Raw genomic sequence first — 24,747 nt, 5'->3', positions numbered from 1 at the left:
CTGTCGAGTACGACGAAGGAGGAGCTGTTTCATGTGCAGTTGGGCTCTTTCCACTGCAGAGGTGGCAACCTGGGTACAAACTGCTACAGCCACCCGGGTTTGACCCACCTGCATAATCAGTCAGCGTTTTCGGACAAAGCCTGGATGCAAGGCCACCAGTGCAGGACATTGTGACTAATCACGAGAGGGGAAATAGAGGGAATGGCATGCAAGAGGGGTCTGAGTGGTACAGTCTCCAGAGCAAGAGGAATTAATTGCTTGCATCCTAACGCTTTGCAAGGAGTGGAAGTCAATGGGAGGGAAGGATGCCCACGTCTTGCAGAATGAAGGTGTGTAAAGCCAGGGTCACCTTTTGGAGCAAAACTCTGTAGAAATTAGATGACAGCCCATCCGTGCTAAGAGTTTCTCCACATCAGAGGTTTTGAATCACAGCAGAATAATTCCAGCATCTGTAATTAGCGCTTCCATTAAATTCTCATTGCTCTCATATTAATTTCAGGAGTTTGGAACTGTCAGAAACATTATTAAGGGATGCTATCCTTGTCAGGAGCTGCAAATAAAAGTTGAGTTCCTGATTAAAATTTTAGGGCAGCCCTCATTATTTTCTGCATCAGAAGAGTTGTCTTTTTGGGTTACCCTTTTAGTCAGTACCGTTTCATTACAGAGGGTCTCTAATTGTTCCTGCCTCAGAGCTATTTAAAAAAAAAAAAAAAAGGCGGCAAATTGCTTTTCACATGCTCCTCGGTGAAGCCAAACACAAAAATTCCCATTTGTGTTCAGAGCCAGAGAGGCACACCGACACCGGGAAGGCGCCGGAAGGCATCACTGTTGAGTTTTCCAAATTACCGACCAACTGGACCGACGAAGGCAGTGGGAGGTGTAAGTCCCATGCGGATATTCAGCCTTCCTTGACTTCAGCAGCTGACTGCACCATCTCTCTTGCTTATCACTTTGCTCGGCTGGTAGAGGTAGCACCACCCGGGCACCTCCTCCCACCCTCCCTCCGGGTGCGGTTTAGTCCCACAGGGAATGAGGATTAACCGTCCCTCTCATTAAGAACTGCATACGAGGATGTATGTTTCCATATGAACCAGCATGATTATTTTGGCTTTAAAAATATAGCCAGGCTCCTGACTCTGGCTCTAGCCACGTCCTCAGCACAGCCCCAGCCATGGGGACCTGGCCACGGAGGAGTGCTAGTTTGGGCAGGGAACAGGCATTGTGTGACCAAGCAGATATGGGAAACTTCTTACGCAAAAACCAGCCACCTTGTGCTACGTCACCTGTACGCAGCCTGCGTGCATTGAAAAATAGGTGTACAGGCGGCAGCAGGGAGGGAGGCTGGTGCTGCTGCCCGAGGGAGGCCGGTCTGTGGCTAAAATCAGGGCTCAGGACTGCTCACCAGAGCAGCTGCAGGGTTCTGAGCTAAGTATTTGCCAGGAAATAAAGATCCAGATGGACTTAACCTCATGGTAATCTCCTGTTGAATTTGTGTAATTGTTTCCATTGGAAATTGAAGCTTGAAAAATTAAGAAGTCACAAAATGCCTTCTTTTGGATTATAAAGAAAGATCTTATTCCAGAAGGATGTTTCTATTTGGAATTTATGCATATTTTTTTTTGTTCAATACAAATTGAAAACACCTTTCAATTCAAAAGTTATACATTTGGAGAGTTGACTAAGCTTTTACTAAATCTGATTTTTTCCATATGTACAGAGTGACAATTCACAGCAATTATTTTTTTCAGTTTGGGCAGTAAACAAAGAAACTGGCTGTTAATCCAGCGAGCTGCAGAATGTGTTTTATTCTGTCTGATGCCGAACATCTCTGGAAACTGAGTTCGGTATTCCCTTGGTTACTTTTTAATTACATTGCAATAAAATTGCAAGGAATCTAATTTTGCCAGGCGAAGCTCAGGGGCTGTGTGGAAGGTGGTGGGGGTCCGGCTATTTTATGCACTAATTACACTAGCATGGGCCCTGGAATGCTGTGCTATTTTTATTCATTCATGAAAAAAAAAAAAAAAGCCCTTTCGACTAGATCTGAGTGACTGCTATTTCATTCTCAAAAATAGTCAATGCACTCTTCGTTTCTCAAAAAACAGCTGCCCTCTTCTGTTTTCAGGGGAAATTACCACCTTTCGAAATCCTAAGGGGTGTGCTGTTGAAATCAAAATATCATCCCTTTGCCTGCCTCAAAACAACAAACCAATATCAATAAAGCACTGCCACCTTTCTTAAAACCTCTGAAGAGGGGGCAATATTAAATAAGAGCTTGAAATATGGGTTTGAGGAGGGAATTGTTTGGGATTTCTAAAAGTACGTCTGCAGTGCCATCAGGAGGTGTGATCACAGCATGGGAAAGCTTGCTGGAGCTGAGGCTCAGCCGGCTTGGTTAGGCAGTACGGCCGTCAGGACAGACAGACGCCGGTGGGTGCGTGGAGGTGGGGATGGACATCCCGCACACATCTTTCAAGGGACAACTGCATCGTGACAGCTGTGGGTACCCGTGAGACCCACCACAGGTACAGCCACCTCTGCGACCACCCCTCCAGCTGCAGCCAGGACTTCTGAGACTCGACCCAGCTGAAGACTGATGGGACTCCTGCATTCAGAAGGCTCAAACACATGAAAGCGTGGTGTCTTCTAAGGGGCTACAAGACTTTTGATAACTTCACTCTTGATATTTTTGGTAGCCAATTAGGCTACCCTGAACCTGCAATGGGTGTGAGGCTGGTTGGGGCTAACCAAGCAGCAGCTCAGAGCCACCAGCAGAGCTGCTGGACCTGCAGGTAAGTGGGAGAAAATGGAGCCCAGAGAGGTGGACACCAACTAATATGAGTTATTTTGGAATTATGAATTACTCGTTTCTTCCAGAACTGGTGTCAGTTCTGTATTGTTCTCAATTTTTTTTTCAGTTACTACAGCCATTCCTCCAGGGAACAACAGTTAAATGCTTGTTAGAGCATTTCAGGAGGGTGACTTGTGATCGCACAACATGATTGTTCACTCGTCTCCTCTGCCCCATAAAATGCATCAGAAAAATGTCTGAGCCGCCCAGTAAAAGCCTTTAGAAGAAGGATCAAGTGCCTCACTGCATTGACATGAATATTCAGCACAGTCAGATTTGCCACTCACATATTACAAACTTGTATATTATTTATACCCTTATGAAATAGCAGTGAATCCAGTCACCCCACACTTGCTCTTTCCCCAGGACAGGCAAGATTCCCCCGAGACAGATAAATGTCACTGCTTCACCAAGGTCCCATTAAAAAAAAATAGTGGTGGCTCGAAGAGGTGAAGACAGAGCAAACAGCCCCTCCCTATTCTCTGCTCCAAAGGAAGGCTGGGCATGAGGATGCTGATTAAAACTGGCTTCTTGCTGCATATGTGGAAATCCTTTCCAGGTAATAGAGGCTGGGTGGACTCAGGGCACCTGGCTTTGTACGTGTGCTGCAAATGGACAAGATTGGCCCCCCTAAACCATACATTTCATCACCAGCTTAACTTCATAACAAGAACCTTCACAGCGGTTGGTGATTTGAGGTTAAAAGAGGTAATAACATAAGGGTAGAAAAAAAGAGTGAAGCTGGGTGGACGTACCCCTCCTCAGCTTGGCTCCAGACCAGCGCCGCCCTAGCATCTTACAGCTCCTGTTCTGCTTTTCCTTCCGCAAGCTTTCCACATGCACCACTTGACTATCAACGTTTCCCTGCAGTCTCAGCAATAGATTTCCATGCTTTGAGGGTGTGAAAGTGAAACTATTTGGAAACAGCCTCAAAGCACACAAAGCGGACGAAGAGGTAACGCGCATTTAGCCTTTCAAAGGCTTCCTTTCTGCAAGGCGACAGTTTGCTTCGGTCACGCTGCAGCCATGATTTTCCCACAGTGCTGTAGGTGGCACCAGCTGTATTGGGTTAAAGGCAGCACTTGCAACATAAATAAGTCATTTCTAATAAACAGAAATTGGAAAAGCCTCCAGCATCAAAACAATATTAAAGATTGAATCCTTCTGGGAAAGACACGTGGGATTTGTCTGGCAAAATTGCTGCCGGCCATCCGACACTATAATTGTAGAACATTAAGTTTTATCCCAAACGCCAAACATAAGTGATGCTTCTGTGTGATGTGACACAGCTTCATTTCCTTCTGGAGGAAATCTAGATCATCTTCAGCAGCACCTGCTGAGCGCAGAGTGACCTCAGCCAGTCTCCAGGAAGACATTCAAATATTTATAATCTGACTGACACTGCAGTATTGAGACGATGGGTTTCTATACAGAGCATGTAGTTTGGCATTGGTAACCAGTGCTGCACCTGAGCAGAGGCAGGGGACTACAGTCTTTAATTTTGATATAGGCTGTTCAGGCAACCCCAGCTCTGTGCAGGGAATTGTCCTGGAAAACCCTAGCTAGGCTCAAAGGCTGCCACTGCACCCGCTGCAGTCGCACAACCGCATGCCAATGGCTCTCCTTGTAAGGGGAAATTTTGTAAAAGACTAACTCACTTGGGTTTCTAAGCCTTGTTTTCAAAGAATACTTGCAATCAGATTTACAGCAGCTCTACAGCAACTTAAAATGCCTGCTGAGATTTATGAAAACACCCAAACAGATTAAGGTGCCAAATATTTCTAAGTGTTACCCATGACCTTGTGTCCAAGGGCGGGCAGGATCACCCAAGGGAACTTCAAATTTTCTCTCTGTTTCTGTTCTCATCTTCCACTGATTATTACTTTCCCCCCTCGTTTAAGTATTACAGCCCAGACCCAAGGTATAATTTTGGGTCCTGATACTTTGGGGAGGCACGCTCTGATTTGGGAGACCCATGCTGGATTCACCATGGGAATATTATGTTGTATGGCAATGACAATAAATGCTGGCTGGCATTTTGTAACCTAAAGCTCTCATGAGCCATTTCAGAGAGCTTGGCTGCTCACCCGCTTACCATCCAGTTTGTTAAGTGGGCAGCCTGACAGTTGCAGTAACGCAGCTTCACTCTCTTGTAACAGCTTTGGGACATCGTTTCTTAAATCAAGACGGTGCCTTTGAAGTCAGTGAGAGGAGAAGGCAACGCTGGCTTTGTTACTGCAATCAGAAATGCAAGTTAAAACTATGCATGCTAATTGTCAAGACTGTTGCCATGTAATTAGCGTCTCTAGTCCGTACCCAGATTAGAACTCCCTTGGAAGCTTATTATGTTCTAATATATACCCAGCACGTATATACATATAACAGTGGTCTGACCCATCCTTGCATCGCTTGGCAGCTGGGAGAAGCTGTGTGAAGATCAATGCTAATCTAGATTAACAATGTGTCTCCAGAAATCTGTCCCCCATGTTAGACACTAGGCAGTGCATGAAAGGGCTCCAGGCTAACGTAACCGTCTGTCTGTCAAGAAACCTGTTAGGAGGAGAGATACCACTCCACACGTCCACATCCCCCTGGACATCTAGTGCCTCTCTTCATACGCTGTTCAGTCACAACCTCCAACGCTTCCTTCAAAGCTTCAAGAACGCGGCAGCTACATCTTACGCTTTAACAAGTGTCATTGTGTCTTCTGCGCTGGTATTAGGCTAACACACAGCCCACCCTGGGGGCAAGGGCTTAACCTGCCCCTGCTGCATTTTGCCTTTGTGGGAGCAGAGTGCCGGAGTTCAGCCGTGCGTAATGATCCCCAAACCTTGTGCATCCTGCCTGTTGCCCGGGCTGCAGCAGATCAGTCTCAAGGGAAGGCTAATACAAACGGTCAGCAGCGTAGCTCGGATTTTATCAGACATTATTTCAAGGGTATAACTGCAAATACGGCAGCTGAACATCCACCATGTGTCTTGGGACTGTGGGATCAGGAAAAGACAGACTGGTACTATCCACTGCTGCTTCCCGTTTCCACCTCCTCAGTTTTGTGTCCCGCCACATTCATCCTGCAACCTTGAAAGATCTGTCTTGTTTTTATTTACATTCTTCTGCTACCGCTTTTCATGGTACTTTTCAGTAACATTCATTAGAAATTACTTGGGTTTTGCATAATAAAAATCTGTGATTCACACAAGTAAACAGACTTTGATTTGAAGTCATTAAACAAACATTATAAAAGCTGTCCTATTAATTACATTTCTATGACTGTGTAACAAGGTAAACCAGAGATAGACTAGTCAAAAACAGACCCCTAAAGACATAGTCAGAGAGACCAGTCGTAAGAGAAGGCATGAGAAGCACCCAGCTCTCGAGCCTGGGCACCCTGGTACCAGCTATCCAGCAGACCAGCAGAACGCACAGCAGCCCGTAATCCCACCTGACATAAATAAATGCAATACCCCAGAGACAAATTGCATTGTTCCTCTGCCTAAATTTGGACCTGCTAATCCAAATACACTCTGAGCATCACCATTACATGAATAGCGAGTGCTCCCCAGCTTTTACAAACAGAAGCTACGTCTAAGATTCCCACGTATTTGGTAGTTTGGCCATTTCCTAATTAGGCCCAACATGCTGCTGCTGACATACTGCAAGCAGCGTTCAGGGTAGCTGCAGTAAGGAGCTACTGGAAAATGAGCTCGTATAAATACTGGATAATACCAAGGAGGAAAAGTCCTTAACGGGACTGCTCCGCATGACCTGTCACATATGTGTGTATGTGCAACGCAGAGAAGGACGAACACCTCAAGGCTCCTGAGGCCACAGCCAGCCCTGCCTCACCCAGGAGCTTCCACTCCTCGCTGAAACAACCCCTACCTGTACAAGTTCACACAGAGCAAAACCGAGCTGTTGTCATAAACGACATCTCGGTCAGCTCCCAAACTCTCTAGTCGGCTGCAAAGATTTTTCGTATAATGCTGTTGTTTTTACAAGTCCCTTAAGTCTGAAGTGTTCTTCACAGCCTCCCTGAAATAGCAGGCGTTAACCCATATGTCATCATCTCTTCCGGTGCACTGGGATTTTGCCATTTGATTTTTCACAGGTTTTTTTCATACCCACATTTTACCTTTTAAAATCCAGGGTAATACACAGGCTAATGTAGGGTTTTTCACACTGATGATCTCGTTGCGTTTCACTAAGTACATAGTCTGGCTTCTTCAGCTAAATACTGCGTTCCTGCATAAAATTCCACAGACACAACGAATGCAGCATATTTAGTTTATCATGCAACTATGTTAATTTCTTCTTACAACCCTGCACCTTGTTCTTTCATTCACAGTACCTTCTTGTACCTTAATATTGAGCAACAAGCCTTAATTTTTTTTTTTTTTTTTTTTTTTTTTTTTTAACATCTGCATGTGTACAGCAAACACCAGCCAGAGACTCTCTCTAGTCTCAGATAATATACTGTGGGTAATCTTACTTTCTCTCTTTACACTTGTGTAATTCCCCTGACTTTAAATAGATCTGCTCTTGTTTCATGCAGGTAGAGAGGTGAAGCAAGCCCAGTGGAATAAGGCCAATGGAAAGCGTGTCACTCGCTGAAGGATTAGGCCAATAAATTCCAGGTATTACCTGCTAGAGCAGCTCATTACTATTCCAAAACAGACAAACAGCATTCAATTCAAATGCTTTAGGAGAACTGGAAGTAGGAACAGAGGGAATTTATGTGAAGTGGACATAAATGAATACAGAAGCACCTCCAGAACCTGCACTTCACAAACACGCACCCTCCACAATTCTCCTAAAAGCTGTTACTTTCCCGTCTCTGCACTAAGATTTAATGGCAGAAGCAATATTGAGAGCTCTCTCTGCCAAGTTTCATTATTTTGAAACCATATGCTAAAGTCCATTTCCTAACCATTGTAGTTTATTGTAAAGCCATTACATATTTAAAAAAAAAAAATCAAATTATTCTTAATCAAATTGTTTTTAAAATCCGGTCACTTTCCTCAGCCTGTGAACTGAGAAGCTGAATGGAGATGTGGCAGGGTCAGCAGCTTGGCGTTTAAAGGGTTTAATCTTCCTTCTCAGCCACAGGCTTTCTGTGTGATTCACTTATTTTTTTCTAAACTTTACTTCCTCAGCTGCAGAATACTGCAAAACAACTAAACGAGATCCTTAGACACCAGGGTAATTAGAGAAGTGGAAGGAGGGCTATTTATGCTTTCAAATCATACAATTACTCAGATTTTAATCCATTTTTGTATTTTTTTTTATCTGCTGACTAATTAAACAAATGCCTGTGACTCTGTATTCGGTTGCCCAGGTATCTCTCTCTGCGTGTCACTATGGTTTGACTGTAGCAAGTTTCTATAGAATTAACATAGAATACAATTACTACATGCAAGTATTAAAAAGGCAGTGCTTTAACATTTGATAGTGGGGACATGCTGCTCTGTAGAGATTTGCTCTTCTCTGGTTCCTAGGATGACCAAAAATAACAGAGTCTGCATGGGTTAAGGCAACAAAGGGCTGGGGTGAGATTTAACATTAAGCTGCACTTACAAGTTTTTATTACTCTATTTACTATAAATGAGAACACAAAGCCTCCTGCATTTCACTGTAAGCACAGAAGAGTCACCTAAGCACTGAGGCAGCTCTCAGCCCAACAAAATAGTAAACCAGGATCAAAAAGGTAAGCCAGGATCTACCAGAGTGTTGGTCTCTTCTCCCAAGTTACCAGCAATAGAACGAGAGGAAATGGCCTCGAGCTGTGTCAGGGGAGGTTTAGCGTGGATATTAGAACAATTTCTTCACAGAGTGGTCAGGTGTTGGCATAGGCTGCCCAGAGAGGTGGGGGAGTCACCATCCCTGAGGGGGGTTCAAACAACATGCAGACATGGTACTTCAGGGCATGGTTTAGGAGGCCTGTGGGTGTTGTCTTTTCCAACCTTAATGATTCTGTGATTCTATGATTCCACCACAGTGTCACTATTCTCTGTAATGGTCCAATGCCTTGAATAACAGAGGACCGGGGAGTGCAGGGGCACATCCCTGTTCGCACTTGCCGATACACTCGGCGCCGTGCCTCAGCAGCAGCCACACAATGTCTTACATGTGCCACCAGGGTAGTGCCCTTGAGGTCAAGAGCTCACTGCACAAACAGCATGGCTGCAGCACCGAGGAAGGGCAACAGTTTCCTCTTACCTGAGCTGAACCCAGCAAACCCCAGATTTTCTGTGCTTCAAGGCTCCAGTTCAGTGTCCTTTCTGTTTGGAAAGTCATTTACGCTGCATAAGCATATGCTCTTCTGCAGCCCTCTGTTAATGAAAGAGGGAAAGAGCACATTGGCAAAAAATGTGCAAACCTAAGTATCAGGCTCAGCTCGTCCCCACCTTTTTACAGTAAGAGTTGAAAGTCAGTCCATGGCTCAGCCTGGGGCTATTGCAGAGCTCGTGATGTCTACCCAGGGGGAAAGCACCGCTGGAAACAGAGCCCTTCCCGTACCTTCTGGCTCCCGTCCTGTCAGATGCTGAACACTCCCAACCCCTCCTGAAGCCAAGACAGCTCAGGGGGAGAACTCAGCTGGCTTTTGCTAATAGTTGAAAGTATGCTGACTCCCCTCCAGAGTAACAAATCCTACACTGGACTATACTCCTTTATCAGTGTATTAAAACATATTACTCATGTAGTCACGCTCAATGCTAGGCTAAAATCAATTCAGTCATGCATAGTCCAGCTATATCGGGAGCAGTAGCAATACCAAACACTAAGGCTGTACAATGATAAGAGCAAGATGATTTATTATATGCTGAAGAAGAAAAAAAATATAAAAGGAAAAAAAATCATTTTCATCAACTATTCCCTCACGGGGGTCAGTACGATATAAAGAAAATAAGGACAAATGTACAAAACCAACCTGACAAGAAGGCTCTAGATGAAACGCATTCAAAGCACTTGCGAATGATGTTGCTGGACAGATGCAGAAGGAAATTAAATCAAGTAATTCCTCCCCTGCAAAACACAGACTTAAAAACCGGTTTCATTTTTAAAAATCCACAGTCCTGCCTTTACCTGCAGATGCTTTGGGTAAAAAGATAAAGTTTTAACCGTGACACTGTTTTTTAAAAGGAGAGGTTCCCAAAACTATTGTTTGACCACATTTATTTGAAAGTGGATTTTATTTTCACTTCCAACTTTACGCAGATGGCAAAGCAGCCAGCCCAGCTCAAAACAACAGGAGCTTAGCCACTAACTTCCAAGAAACTAGGTCCATACTTCTCCATTTTCCGTTAATCCTTTGGCAGCCATGGCATTTGTTTTTCCATAATCGGCAACAGATGTTCATCTCATCCAGAGCATCCTTGTATATATGGTTGTAAAATTTTTTTAAAAAAAAACCAAACCATACCACATACATGAGAAAACATCAGCAGTATGAAATTCCTGAAGGGTTTCAAGGCTTGCTCCTGCTCAAGTCAATGTACTTCACACTATTTTAGCTGGAGCAGGACCAAATCCTTACGGAACCAGATACACATTCCTCAAAAAGCAAAACCTTAAGAGTGTTGTAAACCAAGCTTAGGAGTAAAAGACAAGTTTCAGCAGTGTACCTCGCCTGGCCCTAGCCAACACAATACATTTAGCCAGGGTATATCATTTATTCCTGCCTTGGGCAAGATTCCCATCCGTTACAGTGAGAGCATTACTTAAGTAATGTAGCAAAAGGACATCATGCATTAGTAAGCTAAAATATGAATCCGTGCTCATGGCAGTAGCTTTCCCTTCTAATGCCCTATGATGGGCATCTAGAAAAGGAAAGAAGACAAGAAGCTTTACAGAAAAAAAACCCCGCATTACATTGATGACCATCCTAAGCAACTCCACAGAAGTTTTCAGGGTTCCTTTTGATGTACATAAAGAAAGCCAAAGTCAAAAACAGAGCAATGTTAGGCAAGATTATAACACATTTACTCATTAGTGCAGATTGCAAAATAACAGCTAACGCTTCATACAAACAGAACAGTATCACTTCCATACTCCTCACAAATTCATGGATTCCATACTTTACTTCCTTGCCTTAAAAGAAATAGTTATGCAGTATGAACTTCATACGTCTCTAAAAATACTATTCCAGGTTACCAAAGGAACCATTGGAGCTAAAAAACCAAAAATTAGGAATGGACATTTAAAAGTGAGTTGCAAGGAAATCCCCATTTTGTTTGCCATGAAAAGAAACAAAGAAGATCCACTGGTTGGATTTGGGGTGTTTGGTTTTTTTTGTTTGGGGTGGGTTTTGTTTGGGTTTTTTTTTTATCAAGGGAAAGAAAACAATACATATGTGGGAGGGAAAACATTTTCACAAATATAATAAATACCTGTTCTGATCCAAAAGCAAAGTGCGATGTAGAGTTTTCTGTTTAAACAAAAACTACCTACAAAATAATGCCTTTAATATTAACAAATCAATTAGTGGTCAGCACAGTAAAATAAATACTAACACATTGATTTATATTTTGTTTCTAGCAGCAAAGGTCATTAACCTACTGGCCAATGTGACAGCTTCACAGAAGTCCTATTTCTTGGGTTTGGTACTTTGTTTAACATGAGAAAAAGATTCAGTGGGTCTGGAAAATGGTACTACAGCTGTACAGTATTCTCCCCAGCCCATCTATGCCAAACAGGGTTTGGCCAGGATGTGTTTTCAATATGTGTTTTGAACACTGATTTAGGGAACAGCTTTCACAGAAATTAAAATCAGGATCCACCCAGTTTCTCATGCTGACAAGTATGAGTTTGGATTGGCCCGAACCCCAATTATATTAGTGAGGTGGGATGTTTTCTCTTTGCAGTCAACAATTTTCTATGCTGGAGGGACAGTGGGAAGATTACAAACCGTTAAGCAATGCTGAAGAGGGAGAAGCAAGGTTTGGTCACTGGTAGGGATGGCCACAACAGAGCACTGGGGCAAAGCAAGTCTCAGCTGCTTCTCCCAGCAAGAAATATCTTTCCTCCCTTGTAGGAAACCTGTCCTACTCCTGTCACCTGAGTCCCACTGTCTGCGTTATACCTGCCATATAACCCACCACTTTGAAATTCTCAGGGTGGTGACACTCACTTGCACTCCCTTGAACAAAACAAAGCAGCTACAGGCCTCTCTGCTCAGGACCATTCCTCAAAACCAGTCTCAGGCTTGTGCAGAGAGGAGCCTGCAGGAACAGCCCCCTGCATCTCCCTCACACACCCTCCGGAACGCGCTAGCGAGCTGTGGCATGTCTGCACCAGCTGTAACACGGAGGTAACAGCACAGAGCAAACGGAGTTCTGACACCTCCAGCAGTCACTGGAAATGCCAGATGAGGAGCAGATCGCCGTGCTGGGAGCAGGAGCAGCAACCAAAGCAAAGTGGTGAACAGCTGATTTTTGGGACACGTGAGAGCAGACAAAAATGCCTTCTCGGCCCTAGCAGTAAGCTAGACAACACCGGTACCTACAGCTCCTCCAGCTCATATTTTACAAAGTGTTGGTTTTCAGCTACTAATTGCAGCCTGTAGGAAATGCCACAAATGAATTTACAGCAAGAGAGATGTTTAACCATAAATGCAAGGATGGCTCTGGCAAAATGCATAGCAGCGAGGCTCATCCAGCTCCCTTTGTCCCTACACAGTGGTGTTAGACTAGCAAAACAAAAGACAGAACATTAAGAGAAAACCAGAGCCCTTCTTTGACTGCAAAAGACCGGGGAAAAGGCTGACGAGAGACATTTGCAAGGGGAATGTTCTTCAAGGCCACACAGAGGGTGAGCCAGGGGCAGGAAAGCACAGAAGAAACAGACTTACAGGCTGTCAGAACTGCTTAGTTAGTGCTTTGCAACCTGGGCACCTGTCCTCCTACCTTCCAGTGTGCTCCAGTAGGCAAACCCTATTTAATCGGGCTTTGCAGAAAGGAGAGGGGGAATCCCGTTCAAGAGGATAGCCATTGCTCTGCCTGTACCTGCAGGGCAAGGATCAGCATGGAAGGACGGAGGGGGTTGCTTTCAACTACTGTGCAAGAGCTCACGTTACCTGGATTCAGATAGGCTGTGTTAAGGTTGCACAGCTACCTGATGCCCAGGTAGCTGAAGATAACAATACTCTATTTCTGAGGAGCGTCCAAGTGCAGCAAACCTTTTCGAGGTGGACTAGAAAGATGAATGAAAGCTATCTGGATTTGTTAGTTTACTCATTTTTGGTTTTTTAAGGCAAGCAGAAAGTCCTTCTGGAATGCAAGAGGCAGGATAAGAATGGCAAAAAAGGGGGTGGGGGAGCTACCATCAACATTATGCACTAGGTAAAATTTATCCCTGGTAAAATGCTAGCGAAACCAGCAGAGCTGCATCTAACTCAACCTACTGCCTAACGAGGAGTGAGAGACAAGCCATGATGCTTCCTTTACCCCCTCTCTGCACCTCCACTGAAGTCAACGAAGCTACGCCAGCGTACAGCTGTAGCAGCGCAGTGGTGCATCAGCTCCAGCGGAGGTTACCTACATGCTGCACTTGCCACTGGAGCCAAGGCTTGAGAAACACTGTAAACTGGATTCCAACCACAGCTCCTCACATCTACCCAAATGAGCTGAAAAATAAATGCCAGCCCTACTTCTGCTCTTTATCTTCTTTCTACTTTTGCTAAGGAAAACCAAAACAGACACACACCCTTTGGGTTTGTCTGCATTTACAGAGTTGCTTAACAAGTTTCATGAATACTTCTGCCTGGCCAAAAAGCTGTTACTCAAACAATCACCACCCCTGACATTTACATCCTACCTAACTTTGGATTTTTGATGGTCCCTAAAACAGTGAAGTTCACATCAAGAAATGGAATTAAAACCCATTCTGAGATGGAAAAAGAAAGCAAGGGGGGAGGGAATTAATCCAATATTGTTTGCTCTAGCCCAAAGGAGCATTTCACCTCTCCTCTATAACCCGCTGGGTTTTGTCCAGGGAATGGCAATGGAAGCGGGACATACCGGTATCTGCTCCCCAAGGTCCAGGCATCCCTGCTTTCCCAGAGCAAGGGAGCCGCTGGCCAGAGACCAACACTTGCTCTCTTCTACATCAGTATGCAAAGAATTTACTTTTGATAGCTCCTTCCAACATATTCTCAACCCTACCAAGTCTAAGGCAGAATCAGAGCAGAGCACATCTCATCTGAGCAGGTTTGCTTTCCAATTCACTTCATTAAGCCACTGAGTCTCCCAAAGACTCTCTTCAGGGAGATGAGCTGCACCCATGGTGCATCAAGGTGCCCAGCCAACAACCCTGAGAATCTTTTATCATTGTTAACTGGTAGAAGAGAGTATTTCTGGATGTGGCTAAGCAACTGATATCCAATGTCAGATCTTCAGAATGAAATCTGCATCACAGAGGAAGCGGTAAGCAGCATGACCCTCCAAGGAGGGCAGGTATGCACAGCCTTTCTACAGGGATGTGGAAAGAACTTACTCTGGGCTGCAATGGGGGCCAAAGCAGCAATTTGTGGACAAGTACACCACCTAATTCACACATTCACAGGCCCCATTCCCTCCTTTACAAGCTGCCCAGAGATTCAGTCTGCTGTAAGGAGGCATTCTGGAGCACTGCTCTATGGTGTGCAAAGATGGGAGCGAGCTTTGCACATGGTCCACCCGCGTGGTAGAACCACAGAAGTTCCCAGCACTTCTTGGGCTTTGCATATTCATGCAGAAGGCTAGGGAGAAGACATAAAGCCCTCCCCACCACTCAATACAATGAAGAGCCTTAGATAATTAGCAAACAAACATCAAAAACACTTCATGTCCTGCACAGCGTCATCCTGCCAACTATGACAGAAAAAAAATCTAACCATACCATTAAGTTTGCAGGTGTTACATGTATAGCTCGAGAGCATACTCCTATCAAACGGAGCACAAAGCAGGGCATGTGGCAAACAGCAGGCGAGAGACAAGCTGCTCTATTTGCAAACTACTACCAAGGGTGGTGCATCATTGTACATAGCCTAGGTTCTCCATCTCGTTTCTATACCGCTGTTCGGACACCTTGCTTTTATGCTGTTTGCTTTCTAAGTGTTGTCTGAACTCCATCTCCTCGCTGGCCCCGGCATTGCACATGGAGCAGTAGAACTGGCCGCTGGGGGTGACGCACATGGCCAGATCCCGAGGGATCCTCTGGCGTGAGCGGGGATTGAAGTAGGGACCTGAGGAGACAACAGAAAAACCTGTTTTATCCATAAGAAAGAAAAGTTGAGGTAGCTCAGTGACAACTTCTAAGTCCAACAAACGTTTAAAAAGAAGCCAAAGATTAACTCCTTTAACTGATTAGAGTCTGAAGCTTATTTTCCCACATGACTTTGCCACCAAGATCCAGATTTGCAGGGTTGTAGCACATAGAGGAGCGGTACTTGCTGGTATTTTCTAAAGCAGCAGAGTGTGCTTAGTGCCCAGTCATAATAAGAATCAATATGGCTTTGAAAATTAGGAGTCTAATCATTTAAGTGATGAGTCTTTTTTTTTTCTTAACCTTCTGATTCCAGAATTAGCGTAGTCCTTTGACTAGAATAAGCTGCCTCTGTTTAAAATTATCACAAAATGACACTTCATAGAACGTTAAAAGGTTTGTCTTTTCCACATGACAGTGGTTAGAATGATATGATTCAAGCAAGCTTCACTAGCAATCAGTGTTTCAGCTAATATGTGCTCATAACAACTTAAAATGAAAAAGAGAAACTGATGCTGGGCTGCACACTCTAAAAACACCCTTTGAATCACAGTAAAGAGGCTAAGTCCTTCCTCTAACACCTGAGGAAGGACTCAGCTCTAGGAACAGATGGTCTTAGAGGGAGGCTAACATGTTCTCTCATTCTGGTCATGGGAGCACAAGTACAGGTTGATGTGCTACAGTAGGAGTCAAAGCACCTGACCGCTTGCCAAGAAAATAAAGCAGGAAAATTGTCACCACTTAGAGCAGCCTTAGAGACAGGCAGATGGTAAATTAAGTTACAAACTGAGAAACCAAACTAACAAGCAGGCTGGCAAAACAAAACAACTTTAGCAGCTGGGAAAAAAAACATGCAGACATGAAGGATCAGCAGAGCTAGGACCAGATTCTCTCACAACCTGTCTCTGCCAAAACAGACCTCAGAAACAGAAGAAAAACAAGTCTGTTTATTATTCATTATTATTCCAACTGTAGAACAGAGGGAAGCTCCCAGTTACCTGTGTTATTTTGAACTGTATACACATTTCTTCTGTTCTGCATCATTTTATATTCATTCCCTTCTTTCCTTGCCCTCCGTTTGCCTAGTTCTGATGCATCCCTGAAGATTAAACAAATGAACAGCTGCAATTCAGAGTTTTCTCAGAAAAAGACTGCCAGAGACACTGCCACATGCTTTCAGCCTGAGCACGAAGTTGAACAATACCTACGAGAATGAGTTATTCTGTGCTTCTGCAAGACGCAGCCGTTTGGCATGATTTTTCCCTTGGTAGTGAGCCTGCGCCACAGCCGGAGAACTAAACGAGGCATCACAAAGCTTGCAGTAATCATTCTCTGTGGCCAAGATCACTCGGCCTCCTGGTTTACTGGATCCCATCTAGCAGCAAAGGGAGAGATGGCACGTGAAACACAACAAGGTTAAATTGTTGAAATATTTGCATCACAGGGACTGAGACCAGTGTCATCTTCATCAGGCAACAAGAGAGCTGGAATCAGAGCATATGGATGAGGACACTCTCAAGTGCTCCCCGAACTATTCTTACAAGAACATCATTTTCCCTGCCTCAGCCTCCAGGAGAGCCTGCAACTTCCTTGAAATCTAGGCAAACCCCTGGCCTTAGGTGGAGAGAAAAGCCAGCTGAACAAACACCCTGTACCTCCACAATAGCTACAGGGGCTTGTTTACTTCACAGCAATGACTTAACTCCTCTACTCCTGACTGCTGGGAGCTGATGAACAGTGGCTTTCACACCGAGGAAGACCCACTGAAAGGTAAAGGTATTCCTCTCTCCTATTTACAGTGTATCTAATCTCTCCACAGTACCCTGTCTCTACACAGCTCCCTGACCACACTAAGAGACAAAAAAAACCACCACAGCAGAGCTGCCAAACCACTGATCCTTACCTTTCAGATAGAGGGACACCTGGATGAAGCCTTCAGAGGAAGGACCTGGCCTCACATGCGTAGCTCCTGCCATTCAAAGGACACCTTGCCTGTCCAGTCAGACCGCACACCGATGGGGACAGCAACCGTGTCTCCTCAGTGTATGTCATCCCGAGAAAACTGCTTTCTAAACAGCGCAGCAGCAGCGACTCAAACAGCGAGCCCTGTTTGCCAAGCCCTGTTTCTTTCACGGCTCCTTTGATACTGTTCAAGCTTACAGACACAGGCACCCAGTTCTGACTTCTCCATTACAACACGAATCCTCACATGGCCCCAGAGTCATCTTTTTATTGCTGTGGACTGTTTTCTCCATTAAAAAAAAAAAAAATGCATCAGATACCCTAGCAGGTACAGCACACAGCACCCACGTCCCACTACCTTAGGACCAGACCCCCACACCCTCTCAATTCAGTTCCGTGAGCCGCAAAGTCATTTTACATTGGACTGAGTCTCCCTCTGGCGGCTCTGACAGCATGTATAACAGTCTGCCACTTATACGAACGCTCATTGCTTTTGTACAGACAACAGAGGCTTATGCTTTTGGAAACAACAGGCACAGATTCAATGCCTGCAGCCCAGCTGTGGTTCCCTGCACAGTCACATGCAAAAGCCAGGTTAGCTGTTAAGTCCTGTGACAATCAGAAGTGATGAATTCTAGACGGAGAAAGCAAAACTCATCTCTTTTTTCTCTAATGTGCCTGAGACAGAATTAATCTGGATCACTGAGGGAACCATCCATTCACCCTACACACAGGAACCAGCACTGCAAAAGGAGCAACAAAAGAGGAATTAGATAACAGCCCTCGGCAATGGGTGTGGGAGCACCTAAGCTCTTTTTCCACGCAGGTTTCCCCTCACACAATGGAGGGATGATTGTGCTGAGCGGATGCCGCACCCTCGTGTCCAAATCAAGCTCCAACAAGGCTGTTTTATACCTGCCCTTAAACAACCATAATCATCAGCACATCAGACTTACCTAGGAATCAAAGTATTTGCCATGCAGAAATAGAGCATTTCAAGTCCAATATTCTGCTGCAAGGGCAGATCAATATCTGCATCTTCAAAGGAAAGCAAACAGCTCTCAACAGGCCATTTCCACCATCCTGTGCCATCACAGGGAAAACTCTTTCCCAATTCCTGCAGTAATCCTCAAAGTGTGAGATCTCGTTATCCTTCCTGGGGGTTAGGTGACAAGTAAGCAGCATGATCTCAGTCACCTTCCTGTGCCTTACCTGAGCTGGAAGGGAGACAACCTGAGGTGGGGCAGGCTCAACCGAATTACTCATTCTGGCAGGTGCCGGACAGCTATTGGCAGCATAGTAGTTTCGGAGTTTCTTACTGTGGTTTTTACCCTGGAAAGAGAACCCAGATTAATGACTGTCCTAATAATAGTATCTTATACTAAAAGAAAAAGGATCCAGAGACCGAAACAAGGAAGTGGCCATGAAGGTGGCGACTCAGGTAAAGAAGCTGCCACTCAGAAAATAACAGCTCTGAACTTGAGAGATGCTGGCACCCCACCTTCTCTCTAAAATGCTCATCACCTAGCATGGCTGGGCCTCATTTTCAACTAATTTTCTCAAACCAACAAGTTTACAATTAGTTCCGCAACCTGTCTCCATTTCACTTAAAACCAGTATTTTGTATTTTAGACGTGAAACATAAACCACTTTGCGTAGTTTTTTTATAAGCCTGAAGACACACCCTCCTTCATGAGACAGCAAGCATGAGTTAAAACGAGACTGAATGTAAAAAAAACCTGCTTTATTTTTTTTTTCTCTTGGGAAACATACACTATAGCTCTTTTTGGTGCTTGGAAAACCTGACAGAGCTACATGACAGTATGTATATGCATTGTGGATATATAGTAAGGCATACACATAAATGCAAGTTATGTACTACAGTTCTGTCCCCTCCTGGCAGAAATCAGACATTAAAACTAACACTAATTCAACCTACGCTTTCACTGACAGGCTACCACTTTTTCAGGGTCAACAGCAAATCTGAGATTTGGGCATGGTGTCCTGAGGATATTGACAACTACCCTTTTGGATTCACTGGTGGAGAATGTCACCATCTCCACATCTCACACAAATATAGCACTAGGCAGAGAGAGCGCTAGTAAAATGGGTTAACGTCAGATGCTGACATATTCAATCTCTCAGCAAAGCAGCATATGGCAATAGCCCCTAACCTATTTCAGACAAGTCAACCAGATCAGGTTGAAAAAAATTAATCTGCTCTAAACTGACCCAGCTGATGAGAGCGTTGGCATAAATGGCCCCACCAGGTCAGTGGTGTGCCTAACCTCAGAATGGAGACAGTGATAGAGACAGTGATAAGCACGTGGCAGCAGCCCCCTTTCCTAATGGCACAGCTGGATCCAGCAGAACACATCTGTCTGGGCCTTACAAAATCCTGTCTGTGAGAAATCACAAGTGTCTGCTTTTTCAAGCAAGGTGAAGATACCTCTACAGAGCAGTTTCAGCCCATTAGATGGTGCAGAGGTAGCTCCAGATGAGCCAAAATCAAACATTGCTGCTGGTGTGCAGCCACCTCAGAAGAACACTCAAAACCCCCTTGAGAAGCTAAGTTAGTTGTCGTGCATTAGGCCACACTTCGCTCTGTGCTACTGCAGCAACGCAACGCGCTGGCACAGGTACGCCTGCACAAGCTGCAGATGCAGCAGCCCTGAAAGCTGTGCCTCCTGCTACTCTCCTTACCTGATAATGAGCCTGGGCTTGTTGTGCTGAATTCAGAGTGACATTGCAAAGCTTACAGCACAGAGGCTTACATAGTTCCTCCAGCATAGGGTCCTGCTCCACCTCCTTTGCAAGCTCTTCTTCTTGTGTGTGATGAAAGGAAGGCCCCAGTCCAAGAGATTTTGGTGGGGACAGTGGTGAGCTGGCTCTTGGCCTTGTAGCCACTGACATAGGAAGAGATGAAGGCTTCTCAGGATGAGGAAGAAGTCCTGCTTGCTGTAGAAGAATCATTGGCCAGGTGGTCTGTAGGCATACTACTTCGGAAGGATGAGGAGTCGTCTTCAGACCTAGACCAGAGACACACAAATGCTGAAATAAGCAGCGCTAACAGGAACACGGACAATCCAGGGGACAGCTCTGTAACTTCACTGCCTATACTTCATGCCCTTTCACAATGCCAAGTGGGATAAAGTCAGTTTATAACACTTTAGTCCACAGGAACAGCAGCATCCTGGACAACCAGGGCCAGATCAAAAGACACGCTTATAAGAAGTGGTTTGAAGTCCAAAATGTAGTTGGTTCCTACCCCACGGCACCCTCCTGGACAGGTGAAGATTCCTAACCACCCACAGTTCCTGGCCGACAGCACGCACGCCCTGCTGCTCCACGCCCGCGAGAAGGTGGGCCGTACAACATGCACAGCACATACAGCTGTGTTAATGGGAATGGGAGGGATACAACCGTTAGCCACAGCCTCTTTTGGCTGCCTAAAGACAAGCTCACACTCAAAGACCTAAACAAATATTACAATATATTACTGCCACTGATGACTTAAAAAGAACCCAAATATTTCAAAGCAGAATTATTCTATGCAGGTAGATATAAAATACACACACACCTTCCCCCCTCAAATACTCACAAAGACCTTCCTGAGGAAAGGTATTCTACAGTTAACTTTTCTCATGTAAGTCAACAAAAGCAGAAGAGTGGGAATCAACCTGAGCATCCCTTGTAGTACACAGTCAGCTCCCAAGGGCTCTCCTCCATGGTCTTGCTGAGTGACCTTGAGCTATTTCTTGTGTTTCCTTTACTAACTACACCCGATGCAACATTTAAAGCTATATCTTCTTCTTCTGCAAAATGGAGCGCTTATCCCATATTAGCCTTTATTCAATTATTTCTCATTTAATTCAAGTTCTTAGAACTAACCCTATGCTTCAAACACGGGGTTCTGAGAGGCTTATTTAATTAAACTTTATAAATCACATCTAAAGCCTGGATGAGCATTCCTAGAATAATGCAGAGCAGTGATATTATGAATCAAGGCACAGCTACTTTCATTAATGTCTTATTAGCTTCTTATCATAACAAATCCTGTTCACTGCTACACTGGGATCGACAGAAGCATTATCTCGGCCTTTGCAGATCACTTCCAGCTAGGGCTGCATTGGTAGCACCATGTTTATGCCATGGGCTTTGTTTGTTTAAGCAAATAGCGAGGCACATCTACATTTTAAAATTGCACTTCTGGTGAATTAAGTGGCATTTTCTTTACCTTTCGTTAGGAACTTTGTTCCCAGGCTGCTTTTGAAAATAGAATTTGACTTCAAAGGCATTTAGGAACCTGCAGAAGCAGATAGCATTTATCTGGGATAACTTCTGGGATTTTCAATCTGCTAAAATTAGCAGGAGATAAATACCTTGCTACATTGAAGCTAGGGAAAATCCCAGTTGATACCTGCATTTTTAGGTACTGTATTACCTTTGAAAGTCTGGACCCAGTGAGTCTATATTCTACTAGGGAAAATAAAATATAATTTAAAAAAAAAAGGAAAATGAAAAAAACAGAAAATCAGTGGGCCTAAAGCACTCAAGAGACAAAAGCATTTCTGAAATGTTTACCTCTAAAAACAGACTTCCAAATAATACAAGATTGGAGGCAGTTCAGTTATTACTAATAACTAAAGGTAAGGGAAAAAAGAAAAAGGAAAAAAGTGCATGCATTGCCTTGGGGACAAACTTTTAAGACAGTAATAGAGCAACCAGGAGTTTTTATGTTTTAAATAGCCATTCACCATCACGGCTCTGTGAGTTCCAGGAGAACTATACCTAACACGATGTCATCATAAAACCAAAATCAAAACCCATATCCTGAAAACTAACCAAAACAAGATCAAATGGAATCCACCACAAAGAGGAAAGAACCACCCCAGGAGCGGCATGGTGCAAATCATCCATGAGCAGCATAAGTTCTGTAGCGTTACCTAACTTCTCTCCAACCTTCAGCATACATGTTCCTGTTTAAACAGAACTTCAGAACAAGATTTTTGCTGTCTTTAGTCTCTTCAGCTAGCACTCTGTAGAAAGTCTAACTAATTTCAGTGGGGCTACAACAAGTAGCAACAAGCTCACGTTCATGATGGTTAAATATATCATCATGCAGGCCTATCGAGGCTGTTTAGATCAACTATGCAAGCAGGTAAGCATGCCATCCAATTTCAGAGTTTTAATACACCACCGTAATGGGCCTCTTACCTTAAAATGGGAGCAAATTACAGCTACATACTTCATAGAGCGAAATAAAGAGATCTACAGTAAAGGGCAATCAGGATCCATCTGCTTAATTTTGCATGAGTGTTTGTTGCATCAAGTCTTCCACAGGCATCTGTCACATACAGGATTTGTCATATATAAGAGGACACAGTGCTTACAGGATCTGCATCCACAGGGGAAAAAGTATAATGTAATATTCTTGGAAAATCTTTAACTGTAAGGTCATTTACTGCTTCTTAAAGTATGCAGTATTCTGAAAATAAAATTAAGGCTGCATGGGCAATTTTAGAAGTAGAACTTCTTGACTTGGCATATACAGCTCTGTTTTTCTTCTAATGGTGATCTTTCATCACTGAAAGTGCTCAAATTACATTGATTTCTTTCTTACAGGTATTATTTAAAAGAAAAAAAACCACCTCAAATTCAGCTTATTTACATGCCCCTGTAACCCTCCACTGCTGGTCATTACAGATACCCTGTCCAGGAGAAGGTAGCAGGACATCTTTGACCCCTCCTTTCCTTTCACATGAGAAGCTGCAAAATCTTTACATTACGAAACAGCAAAGGAACGAGGAACCTCTATCTTCAAGGGCTCGTGTACGTAGTGGTACATCCCAGGGCAGGGTAAGGACCTGCAGCTCTCCAGGGTGATCTGAGGAGACATTCTGCCTCCAGCCAGCACCTCTCAGATCTCAGCCATGGGCTAGGATGTACTTCTCCGTGCCCGCTGTCCTCGGGTGGATGCAGGAGACACAGACGCACAGCTCTTCTCCCGGCTTTCAGGTTGGCGCATCCCAAGGGCAGCTCTGACGGAGGAGACCCAACCTCCATACCCCCAGTACCACAGGCAGGCAGGACCTGGGCGCTGCTGGTGGCACAGGTAATGGGGAGCAACCTCCCCAGCTGTAAACAGCACAGTTCTGGGAAAGGAACTGGTATGGCCTTAAACCTGAGTACTATCTGATGGGGAAGCACACACACAGTGTGACCTTCCTCAGCTGTAAGTGCAAGCCACAGTGAGGGATCTACATGCCACGTGTTCCCACCAGAATTTTTAAATGCAGTTGAGGCAGCTAATAACAGCGATAGAAATCTAAACAAATGATGACCAAGTTGTGGGTTTGGTTTTTTTTTTTCCCCAGACAGGAAACATTTCTTCTCAGGTCTACCTGTATCACATATCATACACAATTCTACCTTAAGGTGCAGGGCCTGCTAATTACTGATGAGGATAAATATTTGGAAACACAGCAACAGAGGGCATTTATCACCTTTCACATCAACGGGGTATCGGAAACAACAGCGTGCATCCTGACGTCCTAGCTGACGTTTCTGCAAAGTTGCGTGCCCTGCAGTCTTGGTGATGGAGTCTAAAACAAAAAAAAAAAAAAAAATAAAGCCCTGCTATGTACCTCACTGGAATAACTGCGACCTGAGCAAGAATCCGAGGCAGCAGCACAGGGGTTTGGAAGCGCAGATATAAAACCTGCAGGAAGGAAGGGCAGCCGCAGCCATCCGCATCATCGGAGCGGCCGAAGCACGCCCGAACACGGCAGAAACATTGCGAGTCCCTCCTCCCCACGCCCAACCGTACCGATGGGGAAAGCCGGGCCCCCACCCCCGGTAACAACCCGGCGCCCCCATCCCACCGGGGCCGGGCGGCCTCCCCACGGCGCACCCCCGCAGCACCTACCGCGGCGGCCCCGGTCCCCCGCCGCCTGTCCACGGCACGGCACGGCACGGCACGGCCGGTGGCCTGAGGCCACGGGAGAGCCGGGAGCGGCGGGAAAGGCCGGGAAGGGGACCGGGACCGGCTGCAGGAAGTGACCGCAGCGGGGCGGGGCGGGGCGGGGCGGGGCGGAGGCACCGGGCCCCGCCCCTCGCTCCCCGGTGGGTTTTACCCGTTGGTTTTCCCATCCAGCCTCAGCTGCTCGCTGGCTCCTCAACTATCGGCTGCCTCCGTAGTAACCCCTCAGAAACACGTTTTTTGCCATTTACAGGCTAAAATGCGGTTGAAAATTCGCTCCAAATACCCAACTGCTCAGTAAGATCCTGAGTGGGGGTTTTGCACAAGGTAATTTAATTTTTTTTCTCTGGTTTTGACAGCAGAAATTGCAGTTAACCTGGAATTGCATACATGAACACTTGCAGCTTACTTATGCTATCCATAGCCAGAGCAGGTTAACTTCCCCTCAAGCCAAGGACAGCAGCGCAGGCCTCACCCTTATGGTCGGGCCGCCCTGTTTCTAAGCACATATTATATAGTTTCCATTGATTTTTCTCCTGTTTCACTGGAACTGAAAAGCGCTGGGAAGTCACTACAAGCTGAAACCATCAACCACCAAGACCGTACGGTAGCAATTGACCAGCCCGCCTGGGAATCCATCGGGCAGCCCCACTCGTCGTTACTAATTTTTGTGAGATCTTAAAAAAAAATCCCATTTATCAGAGGCCTCGCT

The 24,747-nt window shown here is 45.0% G+C and overlaps 1 protein-coding gene and 1 long non-coding RNA gene across 4 annotated transcripts; both read right to left on the bottom strand.

The window, feature by feature from the left end:
* Positions 1 to 1,585: 1,585 nt before the first annotated feature.
* Positions 1,586 to 9,926, bottom strand: LOC142059611 (uncharacterized). The gene is made up of 4 exons (XR_012661439.1): positions 9,780 to 9,926; positions 9,068 to 9,180; positions 6,984 to 7,093; positions 1,586 to 5,086 (listed from the first exon to the last, which is right to left on the bottom strand). It is a non-coding gene; the product is annotated as an uncharacterized LOC142059611 (long non-coding RNA).
* Positions 9,927 to 10,501: 575 nt separating this feature from the next.
* On the bottom strand, positions 10,502 to 24,116 carry ZMAT3 (zinc finger matrin-type 3). Of its 3 annotated transcripts, XM_075098433.1 has the most exons (7): positions 23,982 to 24,116; positions 23,560 to 23,658; positions 19,757 to 20,082; positions 18,266 to 18,385; positions 16,300 to 16,466; positions 16,090 to 16,190; positions 10,502 to 15,071 (listed from the first exon to the last, which is right to left on the bottom strand). In XM_075098433.1, the coding sequence occupies exons 3-7, from the start codon at positions 20,024 to 20,026 to the stop codon at positions 14,860 to 14,862; spliced, it is 870 nt and encodes a 289-aa protein (XP_074954534.1). In that variant the 5' UTR covers positions 20,027 to 20,082; positions 23,560 to 23,658; positions 23,982 to 24,116; the 3' UTR covers positions 10,502 to 14,859. The 3 variants fall into 3 exon arrangements, with proteins under 3 accessions (XP_074954534.1, XP_074954536.1, XP_074954535.1); XM_075098435.1 differs by lacking the exon at positions 23,560 to 23,658 and having other exon boundaries at positions 23,982 to 24,058; XM_075098434.1 differs by lacking the exons at positions 23,560 to 23,658; positions 23,982 to 24,116 and adding an exon at positions 22,271 to 22,405.
* Positions 24,117 to 24,747: the final 631 nt, after the last annotated feature.

This window comes from Phalacrocorax aristotelis, chromosome 7 (genome assembly GCF_949628215.1).
Source record: "Phalacrocorax aristotelis chromosome 7, bGulAri2.1, whole genome shotgun sequence".
Lineage (NCBI taxonomy): Eukaryota > Metazoa > Chordata > Aves > Suliformes > Phalacrocoracidae > Phalacrocorax > Phalacrocorax aristotelis.
The sequence above is the reverse complement of the archived record's forward strand: the minus strand, read 5'-3'. Positions and strand labels throughout refer to the sequence as shown.